Raw genomic sequence first — 13,874 nt, forward strand, 5'->3', positions numbered from 1 at the left:
GCCATTTGAATGGTAAAATGTCAAACCAGCACCCAAAAATATCCCACAAACGTTCTACTTTGTGAATGATTAGTTGATATGATAACACATGTTTGGTTAGAATAGCATATTTGTATATTTCAAAACTAGATGGAGATTGGATTGGATTGGATTGGATAACTTTATTCATCCCGTATTCGTTACTTTTTGATCAACGGAAAGGTATTTCATTAAATGAGAGAGTTACACTTATGGTAAATGAATTCTTGGCAGAAATTCATAGTGGTCACTCAGGGGGAAGTGTATTGACCAGCAAACAGGATTGTGTTGCAGGGGTTATATCGGATGAAGAAGAGGAAGGGATGGTCAGCGATGAAGTATTTGGGGTATTTGGGTTCTTTAGGGTCATTGGAGCTGCCAAAAAGCTGGTGATGAGACTCACCACCGAAACCAGTCACTGCACCAGCCAAGGTTCCCCTTTCATTCACCTCCACAGAAGCGTTATGGTGGAAACTTAACAGTGTGCAGTCCTTTTCTGTAGATATGCCTGAAATCAAATTACGATAAAAACAATGAGTGACATTTTCTCTTGTCTTTGCCACAGCAGAATTCCCATTGCATCTTCCCCTATTTGATGGCATGCCGTAAATGTATTCATTCTATCTGTTGGGTGATTTCCAGAGAGCTTATTTCTTACCGGAGAAATCACTTTTCTTGCGGTCGAAAGCATCCACCATGCCCATGCTGGTCAGCTGAACAGTTAAGTCGTACGAGAATTCCATCCTGAATCGAGGCAGCCCCACCTTGACGAGGCTACAACACTGGTCTGAACAAGTCCACTCCATAATTTTGTCATAGGTGAGTTCCCATAGCAACTGTGAAGTGGATAATAATCAGATTGAATGGTTCGCTATTGACATTTCACCTCGTTGTTTTTTCTGATTAAACATGTCATTTTTTTACCTTCTCCAAGCCGGTTGTGCTATCTTCTATTCCATTGGGAAGGAAAATAAGCATGCTGAAAACGTCTCCTTCATAAGGCATCTCTAGGATCTGTCCAAAAATAATTTAGATTTAATTTGAAAGGAAATCAAATGTGAACGGATATACAGTTTTATTCTTCTCACACTTGGGTATTAGATTTTTAATTGGTTTAGTCAGTATTGCCACGGATGTAATTGTCAAATAAACACGTGCGCACACACACACACACACACACACACACACACACACACACACACACACACACACACACATCAAAAGTTGTTTTGTTTTACCTGACAGTTTACTTCAGGGATGTCGAACAAATTGAAACGATCCTGCTGGAACATCATCATTACGTTCTTAGTGTCATTCTAAAGATAAGAGAGAAAAAAATGAATATGGATATATATATTCTGTAAAACTTCTTACCTCACACTTATGGCAAGTAAATTCTTAACCTGTTCAATAACTATTAGTAATCTAGATTATACACTAAATTGTAACTGTTTTAATAAGCAATTTCACGCCCAAACAAAGTGATATATTTGTACAATTTTACCGTATTAATGTGAAAGGGCCATTGAACAGTTGCACAGAGGTTTTTGAACGCATGCTTCCATTTGCCTTTGAAATCGATGGTATTGATCAACAGCAGTTTGATATCCTCTTCCAGTTGGTACCTGATCAGCTTCTTGATTTGACCTGCCAAAGGTCATTTATCGTTTTACACCCAACATACACACACACACACACACACACACACACACACACACACACACACAGATGCAGTTGACACTATGCTGGGGGGGGGTGAGAATATGTGATTTATAGTAGTTTTTCCATTCTTAATATAGTATTGTTTCAACTCAAAATGTTAATGTTGAACAGTTTGCTTACTGCATTAGAGATTGTAACGAATAAAAAAAAATTAAGAGCTTCTACCCAGCTCTTAATGTTCTTTGTACCTGTCTTTGCAAGTTTGTCCAGTTCAGCTTTGTAGTTCGCCTTGTTTTTTGCAATAAACCCCTGGAAAGTACGATATTGTATGAATTTCTGGACAGAAAATTGCATTCTCGTACTTTGTACCTTCTTTGTTAGGATATGATCAATAGCTCATCTCAGAATAGATTTGATATCTTATTCTGAAGCAATTTGCATTGTCTTTTAATTAAACACTTCAAACGTTCTTTAATGAGGGGAGCAAAAAAACCTCCTGAGTCAGCCGTTTGTAAAAATATTTCAATAAATCCTTTTTCCAAATAATAATAGCCAGAACACGCACCTCAACAAATGTGTAAATGTGTTCCTCAAAGTATAGCCAATTTCCTATATCGAGAACAAATCCCTTAGTTGATTCGCAGAAATGTTGGTAAATGACAGCGCAGATGTCTTCCTCACTTTTGACCTGGGTCAAATCCTGCAAAAAAACGGATAAACCTTTCTGATATCCAATAAATTGAACATTGTGTCATGGTAAATCATGTCACTACTGTTTGAAATGAAATCCCGATACGTTTAAACATCATTTGTCATCGCTTTCCACCTGTTTCAGGGAATATTCCGATCTACTGGTCTGTTCCAGTTGCAGCTGCAACTCCTTTTTCATGTGAGATAGCGTCATCATTGGTTTTTCAGTTTTCTTCGTGGGTTGCTTTGCCCCTGAGAGGCGGAGGACCTGCATGCAAAATCAGAATAAATAGGTATAGGATTTGGGAATTTTGGGCTCGTTTCAGATTATTCTTGATAAACACCATTCTGCCGTGTTTTTTTAATTATTTTTTTACATTTTACCTGTAAGATTTGTGCTGCTGTGTTACCCCCGCACACCCGATACAGCATGGCCAGGACTACGGAGATGCTGAACGGCGAGTAGCAAATATTGCAAGTCTCATCCCCCTCCCTGAGCTTTTTGAACAAAGCCAAAAAGAAGTTGACATTGGCTTCAATTTCAGGTTGTGTCGATTCCATGGTGTCTGGAAAAAAAAAGCGAAAGGGTACCAATACATAAGATGAATCATTGACAAGGCTTTTTTTTAAATAAACACTGAAACCTATGCTTAAAAAATAAAAGAGATAAAACTACAGCAATCACATCATTGGCAGCAAATATTAAAAGATCAGCAATGTAAAAACAATTCAAGATTTTCATTATTAAAATTCTATGAGCTGTTTCCAATATTCAAAATCCTATTCTTTGACATTGACCGATGAATTTAACCAGCTCAAAGACAAATTTTGATTAGCTCAATTTCGCCACATTTTCTTAACGCTTGGCCGTTGCTCATCCCTAATACATTATGGATGAAAAATCTTTACATTTTTATAAACAAATGCTGTACTCACCGAGCCTGCCTCAGGATTACACGTCGGGGAAAATGTGTTCTCACTAAACCAATTGGACATTTTTATAGTATTTAGATTGTCACGCCCAAATAGATCCTTGTCAACAAGAAAACAAGTTTAAACAAGAAACACAAGTGTTCTGGAGAATTACGGTGGAAAACCGTCAAGCAATTCAACCGAATTTCTCCTCAGCAACTCTATTTGGAGTCACTTGCAATCCGTATAAAATGTGTCGGTAAAGATCCAGGATAAGTGTTTCAAACATAAATTCACTTTTGAAGTCAAATCCAATTTATCAGGCACCATCATGCACTATTAAGATGATTTTTTTTAGAATCCCCAACAAATTCCTCATCAAGGAATAGATTCGATCCTTGCCAACAAGAAAACAAGTTTAAACGAGAAATATAAGTGTTCTGGAGAATTACGGTGAAAAACCATTCAGCAATTCAACAGAATTTCTCTCTCTATTTGGAGTCACTTCAATCCGTATAAAATGTGTCGGTTAAGATCAAGGATAAGTGTTTCAAATCTAAATTCACTTTTGAAGTCAAATCCAATTTATCAGGCAGGCACCATCATGCACTATTAAGATTTATTTTTTTAGAATCCCCAACAAATTCCTTATCAAGGGCCACAATTAATTCCCAATTTTTGGAGCTTGTTGCCCAAAAAATACAAATGTAACATTTTTTTTCTCCATTTGTTTAATGCTAACATATGAACACGTTACACAAGGCCAGATTTGAACCCAAAACTTCCATACTGTGAGAAAAAATAATCCACCAATATGTTTATTAAAATGGCTTTCTTATTTTTCCCCCTCATTAAAACAATGTTTCAAATGTTTAATCATACTCGCAAACCTGGTTATTTGTTGTTATTATGTTGTCAAATTGTATCTATCTAACTATTGAAACTGTGGAATGTATTTACCAATACTCTTAATATGTTTATAAGGGTAGAGTTGAAAGAAAGAAATCAAATTCAATGAGGTTTATAAAAACAAAATATATGTACGATTCAGTGGCGGGCCGTCAGGGCCTTCAAGGCCCTCTCTGCTGGCCTAAGAAATATCTGAATCATGTATTATATTTTGTCCATCAATACTTATTAAATAATTCCAAATTGTCTGTTAGCTTCCCTTCATTGCTTTTCCCCCTGGTTGCACTGCTTCCAGATGTGTGTTTTCATATTGAAGCATTTAACCAATCACATTTCAGCCATTATTTGTTGCCAGGGTCAGAAATCTGCCTCAAGGCCTTCACAATCAGTTCTGCAGGCTCTGCTGCATTAAACAAGTGTGGATAAGACTGTTGCTTTAACCAATCAGATTTCGAGTTGGCAACACCCCAATGCCTTGTTGCAGGCGTAGGGATACGTCATCGCTTTCACCAACTATGATTGGCTAGTGATTAGCCAGAACCTACCAAACTGTATCTGGAGCGAGCTGCACAAGCAAATATATTGTTCTGTTGATTTAAAGCCATTTTCAAGACGGACTATGCCAGAAATACGACAGGACAGGCTCGACTTTCAGCATTAGCTTCGATGGCAATAGAAAAGAAGGAAGAAAGAAAGGAGGATGGATATTGTGTACAGTTAAAAAGGATTTTTGGTGAGTAAAATATGGCTAGATTCCTAAATAATATTTCAATTGTGGGCTCCGGTTCTGATATCTGAAAAGCTCCAGTGTTTGTATTTAAGCTCCAGTGTTTATATTTAATCTCCAGTGTTTGTATTTAATCACTACATGCTGCTTCGAAGTGGATTTTACCCAATTTTAGTGCAATTTTTGCAGTTTCGCCATTGACGTCCATCGCTGTCTTTTCCCGGGGAAATCACCCCCCTGGCCCGGTTGTAATGTCTGAAAAGCTCCAGTATTTGTATTTAATCAACAAATGCTGCTAGGAAGTGGCTTTTACCCCATTTTAGTGCAATTTTTGCCGTTTCGCGTATGGACGTATCGACGTTCATCACTGTCTTTCCCCCCGGGAAATGATACTCCGGGCCCGGTTCTGATGTCTAAAAAGCTCCAGTATTTGTATTTAATCAATAAATGCTGTTTTCGGCTGGATTTTACACCATTTTTGGGCAATGTTTGCCGGTACACCATTGACGTTCATCGCTGTCTTTTCCCGGGAAACCCACCGCCCTGGCCCGGTTGTAATGTCTGAAAAGCTCCAGTATTTGTATTTAATCATTAAATGCTGCTAGGAAGTGGATTTTACCCCATTTTTTTTTTGCATTGATTTATTGATTTTTTTTTTATGTGTCGCAGCTGTAGCTGCAGTAGAGGTTTTATAGCCATAAAATAGTTTTTGAGGGTTGGATAGATTCGTTGCAAGGACCGCCACCGGTAAGATTACATTTTAAGTGTTGAAGTGATTATTTCAAAATACACTAGGCTCAACATGTGTCAAACCGATTCCGCTGAGGGCCGCAGTGGGTCCTGGTCTTTGTTCCAACCGATCCAGTGTAGACATTTTAACCAATCAGGTGTCTTCTAAAATATTAAAGTAGCACCTGACTTTAATTAATCGATTACACTTGCAAAAGGTATTCTCTTGTTGAGTTGGAATGAAAACCTGCACCCACTGCGGCCCTTTGAGGACCGTTTTGACACCCCTGCGTGACTAGACATCTGCGTGTGCAGCCCAGTATGATGAAATTAACAGGTGGTAAATGATCATACAAGATCGTGATAATCACTATCATGAGTGTAGAAAATATTGCAAGTCTCATCCGGCTCCCTGAGCTTTTCAAACAAAGCCAAAAAGAAGTTGATATTGGCTTCAATTTCAGGTTGTGGCGGTTCCATGGTGTCTGGAAAAAAAGCAAAAGGGCACCATTACATAAGATGAATCATTGACAAGGCTTTTTTTTTTAATAAACACTGAAACCTACGCCTAGAAAATCCTAGCACTGACAGAACAAGCTGTTTCCAAAGCCTTATTTCACATAATATTTGTTTTTATTCACTCAAATTCATCAGGGTTGTTAACAGCAATCTTTACTTTCTATGTCAACCCTTTCAGTAATTTCAACAATATAAACAAAAAATAAAAGAGATAAAACTACAGCAATCACATCATTGGCAGCAAATATCAAAAGATCAGCAATGTAAAAACAATTCAAGATTTTCATTATTAAAATTCTATGAGCTGTTTCCAATATTCAAAATCCTATTCTTTGACATTGACCGATGAATTTAACCAGCTCACGGACAACACTTGATTAGCTCAATTTCGCCACATTTTCTTAATGCTTGGCCATTGCTCATTCCTAATACATTATGGATGTAAAATCTTTACATTTTTTATAAACATATGCATGAGCTTGTTGCCCAAAAGATACAAATGTAACATTTTTTTTCTCCATTTGTTTAATGCTAACATATGAACACGTTATACAAGGCCAGATTTGAACCCAAAACTTCCATACTGTGAGAAAAAATAATCCACCAATATGTTTATTAAAATGGCTTCCTTATTTTTTCCCCTCATTAAAACAATGTTTAAAATGTTTAATCGTACTCCCAAACATGGTTATTTGTTGTTATTATGTTGTCAAATTGTATCTATTTAAAATTTGACAGTAAATGTTCATTTATACTAGAATTATTAATATTAATAAAACGGATTGAAGTGACTCCAAATAGAGTTGCTGTGGAGAAATTCTGTTGAATTGCTTAATGGTTTTTCCACCGTAATTCTCCAGAACACTTATATTTCTCGTTTAAACTTGTTTTCTTGTTGGCAAGGATCGAAACTATTCCTTGATGAGGAATTTGTTGGGGATTCTAAAAAAAATCATCTTAATAGTGCATGATGCTGCCTGATAAATTGGATTTGACTTCAAAAGTGAATTTATGTTTGAAACACTTATCCTGGATCTTTACCGACACATTTTATACGGATTGCAAGTGACTCCAAATAGAGTTGCTGAGGAGAAATTCGGTTGAATTGCTTGACGGTGCTCCACCGTAATTCTCCAGAACACTTGTGTTTCTTGTTTAAACTTGTTTTCTTGTTGACAAGGATCTATTTGGGCGTGACAATCTAAATACTATAAAAATGTCCAATTGGTTTAGTGAGAACACATTTTCCCCGACGTGTAATCCTGAGGCAGGCTCGGTGAGTACAGCATTTGTTTATAAAAATGTAAAGATTTTTCATCCATAATGTATTAGGGATGAGCAACGGCCAAGCGTTAAGAAAATGTGGTGAAATTGAGCTAATCAAGTCTTGTCTTTGAGTTGGTTAAATTCATCGGTCAATGTCAAAGAATAGGATTTTGAATATTGGAAACAGCTCATAGAATTTTAATAATGAAAATCTTGAATTGTTTTTACATTGCTGATCTTTTAATATTTGCTGCCAATGATGTGATTGCTGTAGTTTTATCTCTTTTATTTTTTAAGCATAGGTTTCAGTGTTTATTTAAAAAGAGCCTTGTCAATGATTCATCTTATGTATTGGTACCCTTTCGCTTTTTTTTTCCAGACACCATGGAATCGACACAACCTGAAATTGAAGCCAATGTCAACTTCTTTTTGGCTTTGTTCAAAAAGCTCAGGGAGGGGGATGAGACTTGCAATATTTGCTACTCCCCGTTCAGCATCTCCGTAGTCCTGGCCATGCTGTATCGGGTGTGCGGGGGTAACACAGCAGCACAAATCTTACAGGTAAAATGTAAAAAAATAATTAAAAAAACACGGCAGAATGGTGTTTATCAAGAATAATCTGAAACGAGCCCAAAATTCCCAAATCCTTATACCTATTTATTCTGATTTTGCATGCAGGTCCTCCGCCTCTCAGGGGCAAAGCAACCCACGAAGGAAACTGAAAAACCAATGAAGACGCTGTCTCACATGAAAAAGGAGTTGCAGCTGCAACTGGAACAGACCAGTACAACGCAAAATTCCCTGAAACAGGTGGAAAGCGATGACAAATGCTATTTAAACGTATCGAGATTTCATTTTAAACAATAGTGACATGATTTACCGTGACACAATGTTCAATTTATTGGATATCAGACAGGTTTATCCGTTTTTTTGCAGGTTTTGACCCAGGTCAAAAGTGAGGAAGACATCTACGCTGTCATTCACCAACATTTCATCGAATCAACTAATGGATTTCTTTTCGATATTGACAATTGGCTATACTTTGAGGAACACATTTACACATTTGTTGAGGTGCGTGTTCTGGCTATTATTATTTGGAAAAAGGATTTATTGAAATATTTTTACAAACGGCTGACTCAGGAGGTTTTTTTGCTCCCCTCATTAAAGAACGTTTGAAGTGTTTAATTAGAAGACAATGCAAATTGCTTCAGAATAAGATATCAAATCTATTCTGAGATGAGGTATTGATCATATCCTAACAAAGAAGGTACAAAGTACGAGAATGCAATTTTCTGTCCAGAAATTCATACAATATCGTACTTTCCAGGGGTTTATTGCAGAAAACAAGGCGAACTACAAAGCTGAACTGGACAAACATGCAAAGACAGGTACAAAGAACATTAAGAGCTGGGTAGAAGAGAAATGATTTTTTTTTTATTCGTTACAATATCTATTGCAGTAAGCAAACTGTTCAACATTAACATTTTGAGTTGAAACAATACTATATTAAGAATGGAAAAACTACTATAAATCACATATTCTCAACACCCCGACAAGATACACAAATTTCTAAACCTCTCACAATGTGCCAGGCACTTTAATAACAAATTTTCTTCAGCATAGTGTCAACTGCATCTGTGTGTGTGTGTGTGTGTATGTTGGGTGTAAAACGATAAATGACCTTTGGCAGGTCAAATCAAGAAGCTGATCAAGGACAAACGGGAAGTGGAAATCCTACTGCTGTTGGTCAATAAGATGTTTTTCATAAGCAGATGGAAGCATGTGTTCAACGACTGTTTAACTTATGAAACGCCCTTTCACATTAATAAGGTAAAATTGTTCAAATATATCGCTTTTTTGGGGCGTGAAATTGCTTATTAAAACAGTTGCAATTTAGTGTATAATCTAGATTACTAATAGTTATTGAAAAGGTTCAGAATTTACTTGTCATAAGTGTGAGGTGAGAAGTTTTACAGAATACATATATATCCATATTCATTTTTTTCTCTTATCTTTAGAATGACACTAAGAGTGTAATGATGATGTTCCAGCAGAATCGTTTCAATTTGTTCGACATCCCTGAAGCAACCTGTCAGGTAAAACAAAACAACTTTTGATGTGTGTGTGTGTGTGTGTGTGTGTGTGTGTGTGTGTGTGTGTGTGTGTGTGTGTGTGTGTGTGTGTGTGTGTGTGTGTGTGTGCACGTGTTTATTTGACAATTACATCCGTGCCAATACTGACTAAACTAATTAAAAATCTAATACCCAAGTGTGAGAAGAATAAAACGATATATCCGTTCACATTTGATTTCCTTTCAAATTAAATCTAAATTATTTTTGGACAGATCCTAGAGATGCCTTTTGGAGGAGACGTTTTTAGCATGCTCATTTTCCTTCCCAATGAAATAGAAGATCGCACAACCGGTTTGGAGAAGGTAAAACATGACATGTTTAATCAGAAAAACAACGAGGTGAAATGTCAATAGAGAACCATTCAATCTGATTATTATCCACTTCACAGTTGCAACGGGAACTCAACTATAAGAAAATGATGGAGTGGACTTCTTCAGACCAGTGTTGTAGCTGGGTCACCGTGGGGCTGCCTCGATTCACCATGGAATTCTCGTACGACTTAACTGTTCAGCTGATCAGCATGGGCATGGTGGATGCTTTCGACCGCAAGAAAAGTGATTTCTCCGGTAAGAAATAAGCTCTCTGGAAATCACCCAACAGATAGAATGAATACATTTACGGCATAACATCAAATAGGGGAAAATGCAAAGTGAATTCTGCTCTGGCAAAGACAAGACAAAATGTCACTCATTGTTTTTATTGTAATTTGATTTCAGGCATATCTACAGAAAAGGACTGCGTACTGTCAAAATTCATCCATAAGGCTTCTGTGGAGGTGAATGAATGGGGGACCTTTGCCAATGCAGAGACCGACTCCATGATTGCTCGTCAAACACTGTTAACCAGTAATCCTCAACTATCAAAGCATTACACCCCCAAATACTTCATCGCTGACCATCCCTTCCTCTTCTTCATCCGATATAACCCCTGCAACACAATCCTGTTTGCTGGTCAATACACTTCCCCCTGAGTGACCACTATGAATTTCTGCCAAGAATTCATTTACCATAAGTGTAACTCTCTCATTTAATGAAATACCTTTCCGTTGATCAAAAAGTAACGAATACGGGATGAATAAAGTTATCCAATCCAATCCAATCCAATCTCCATCTATTTTTGAAATATACATATATGCTATTCTAACCAAACATGTGTTATCATATCAACTAATCATTCACAAAGTGGAACGTTTGTGGGATATTTTTGGGTGGTGGTTTGACATTTTACCATTCAAATGGCATGGGAACAGGGGAAGGTGAATAAATGTTTATATGTGGCTTTTACCATCATTTATGTCGCTTGCGTTTGTATGTATGTCTAAAATTTCATTTGAAATATTTCGCAAACAATGCAACTCGTATTTTAAAACGGTTTAAGATGACGTTTGGTCTGGAATATCAGAAAGGATATCTCAAAATGAACATCAATAAATAGAACAAAAAGAATAAATAAATGAATGAATACATAAACAAAAAATACATCAATGATAGGTTCACCAATAGGCATTCCCAAATGCACGCACAAATAAAAGAGACGGGAAACTCATCTGTGGTGTTCTTGCAAGAGAGAATCGTACCGACCCGTCTTAGTCCAAAGTTCATTCCGCCGTTAGACGCATCTCTTTGCTGTTTATTCGCTTCTCAAGGGAGGGCTGTGAAAATAGGAGTGAGAAGTCAATAGAAGTTTTAGCTCTCAAAACAAATGAAGGTCCACCGGATCTTCTCAAGGGAGGGGTGTGAAAACAGTGTGAGAAGTCGATAGTCAAGGACCCGAGCTACAAATATAGAAGGTTTAGTTCTCAAAACAGATGAAGGTCCACCGGAACTTCTCCATATTCCAGCTGTCAAAGAGGAGTGACTTATTCGTGTTTGATAGTGAAGTTTAACAGTGTTTTACCAGGAGTCCAAATGTGGCTCTGTTCGAAAACCCTTAGGGATGCGTGTCATGTATAATTGCAAAAAACAATACATTGAAAGAGCCAAACTATTCACAATAAGGCATCAAAATGTATTAATTTGCAAGGCGGCTACCATCTACAACGATGCAGTCCATTCAAAATCGTTCTAAATTACTGATCTAGTTCAGGTTGCAAGTAAATTTATATTGATACAAAATCAATAAACAACTGTTTGGGTTGTCATGCAGAAGTGTTTTCAAAGTGAAGACTTTTACATTACATTTTTGTACAAAGTTGGCTAGTAAACTAGCATGAGGGGACCCTGGACACAAATTAAAACAAATACAAGAGGATTCTGTTACAGATTATAGTACTGAATAGTGAGAAGTTACGGTTTCAAATCGTGTCTTTATTCGAATGAATACAAAACAACAGTGCCTAGCATTATGGGTAGAACTGAGAATGTGTTAAAGTGATGACCCACTAGATGTCACTATACATTACTGTAATCTGTAACATCTTCCTTTCTTTAGATTACTGTTCTGTAACTTTAAGGGCAGCGTGCAGCGTACACCCTAGTCGGACCCATGTTTTTTCATGTATGCTCTTCTATGATTACCAATTCAGTTTAGGCGGTGGCCATGAGAGGCGGCCACAACGTGTGTAGACTAACTGGCTTGGTGAGTCGTTGCGTCTCTCCGGTGTCTGGCATCGTCCTGGTGCCAGTGTAGACGGGCTGCGAGGAGCCAGACTGCTTGGGGCGCTTGGGTTTTCCGCACGGTGCGATTCCCCATGGCCTGACCCTATGGGCAGTCTCTGCCTGGGCTGATGTCCCAGTCACCTGTCCCTGTTCCAGACTTACCCGTTCCAGACCCTTTATTTCCGCTGAGCGCTCTGCCACTCGTAGATCCACGCGGTTGCGCCTGTAGAGAGTGCCGTGAACATCCACCACGAAGGAGCGAGGAGCAACTTTCTGAATGCATTGGCCCAATGGCCATCTCCCCGTGCGGTCACCCGGGAGCGGCTTCATTCTGATCTGATCTCCCACATTTAGCTCTGGCAGGTCTTTGGTGAACCTGTCGTAGGTCGATTTCGCCATCTGCCGTTTCCACACCAACGTCAGTCACTCCGACCACCACCTGTGGTTGCAGTAGACTGTCTGGAACTGGTAGAGAGGATTTGAGCCTTCTTGACATTAATCGCTGGGCGGGGCTAGTGCCTATCCCCTCTGTGGGCGTGTTGCGCCAGTGGAGGATGGCCATCCATCCGTCTGTCCCATCTGTTTTCGCCCGCTTACAGAGCGATTTGACTATCTTTACAGCCGCCTCGGCTTTGCCGTTTGACTTCGGATGGCGGTGCGACAAACCCCAGCTTGAAGCAAACTTTCTGAATTGTTCACTGGCGAATTGGGGGCCATTGTCCGTAATCACCTTGTCCGGTTGCCCATGATGCGCAAATTGGGCTCTGCAGCGCGTGATCAGCGTGTTGGCGGATAGGTCAGGCAGCTGGTCAATTTCCCAGAAATCCGAGTAGTGGTCTACAAGAATAAGAAAGTCTTTGCCTAGTTGAGCTTGGGTGTAGGGCTGTACCCGGCGACAACTTCTCTTTGGTCCTACTGCTCATGACATTACAAGTGGCACCAGTGTCTAGCTGGCATGCTTGCCTTTTCTTGTTCAATCGCAGGTGAACAAACCATTTCCTACCTTTTGAATTCACTGTGCTGATGCATTCTGTGTCCATGAACATATTATCCACATATCCGTCTTCATCTCTGCCCTCTCGCTCAACAGCTTCCAGCACATTTACTTTCTTGGTCCTGTTAACCGCCTGGCATACCTTGGCAAAATGATTTCCGACGCCACATGCCGACATGCCTTACCGTAGGCTGGGCATTGTTCCTTGCCACGCTTGTGGCTGTTTCCGCAGTATTTGCAAGCCAACTGCTCTCTTCTCTTATCCAGCATTCCATATCTCCCAGTCTGTCTCTCTGCTGCATTCACACTGTCCACTTGTACTTGCGGGCTCTCCATGGTTTTCATGCGTTTCTCAGTCAGCTCAGCAAGCTGACATATTTCGACTGCTGCTGGCAACTTGAAGTCTCGCTCACGCAGCAAGCGCCTTTGAGTGTCCTCACTTGCAACCCCGAGCACGAGCCTGTCACAAATCATCTCATCTTTTAACCCACGGTACTCGCACGATGTAGCTCTTTCCTTTAGCCTTGTTAAAAAACTGCTTATTGACTCATCAGTCTCTTGTTTGCAGCAACCGAACATGTATCTCTCATAAGTTACCTTTCTTGCAGGTTTAAAATACTCCCCCAACGCATTTAAGATGGCAGTTGGGTCTTTCCTTTGATCCTCCGTCAATACCACGTTATGCATATAGACGTGGCAGCACTCGTTACCAATGTTCC

At 39.0% G+C, this 13,874-nt stretch overlaps 2 protein-coding genes across 2 annotated transcripts; one reads left to right on the forward strand and one right to left on the reverse strand.

Annotated features, from left to right (window-relative positions):
* Positions 1 to 269: 269 nt before the first annotated feature.
* Positions 270 to 6,748, reverse strand: LOC144092122 (leukocyte elastase inhibitor-like). The gene is made up of 11 exons (XM_077624912.1): positions 6,703 to 6,748; positions 6,019 to 6,132; positions 2,755 to 2,936; positions 2,507 to 2,638; positions 2,246 to 2,380; positions 1,929 to 1,989; positions 1,523 to 1,665; positions 1,257 to 1,334; positions 943 to 1,032; positions 677 to 854; positions 270 to 526 (listed from the first exon to the last, which is right to left on the reverse strand). Exons 1-11 carry the CDS (start codon positions 6,746 to 6,748, stop codon positions 270 to 272), a joined length of 1,416 nt encoding a protein of 471 aa, XP_077481038.1.
* A 1,068-nt stretch (positions 6,749 to 7,816) lies between these two features.
* On the forward strand, positions 7,817 to 10,534 carry LOC144092123 (leukocyte elastase inhibitor-like). The gene is made up of 9 exons (XM_077624913.1): positions 7,817 to 7,993; positions 8,111 to 8,272; positions 8,369 to 8,503; positions 8,760 to 8,820; positions 9,123 to 9,262; positions 9,451 to 9,528; positions 9,777 to 9,866; positions 9,953 to 10,130; positions 10,281 to 10,534. The coding sequence occupies exons 1-9, from the start codon at positions 7,817 to 7,819 to the stop codon at positions 10,532 to 10,534; spliced, it is 1,275 nt and encodes a 424-aa protein (XP_077481039.1).
* Positions 10,535 to 13,874: the final 3,340 nt, after the last annotated feature.

This window comes from Stigmatopora argus, chromosome 17 (assembly GCF_051989625.1).
Source record: "Stigmatopora argus isolate UIUO_Sarg chromosome 17, RoL_Sarg_1.0, whole genome shotgun sequence".
Lineage (NCBI taxonomy): Eukaryota > Metazoa > Chordata > Actinopteri > Syngnathiformes > Syngnathidae > Stigmatopora > Stigmatopora argus.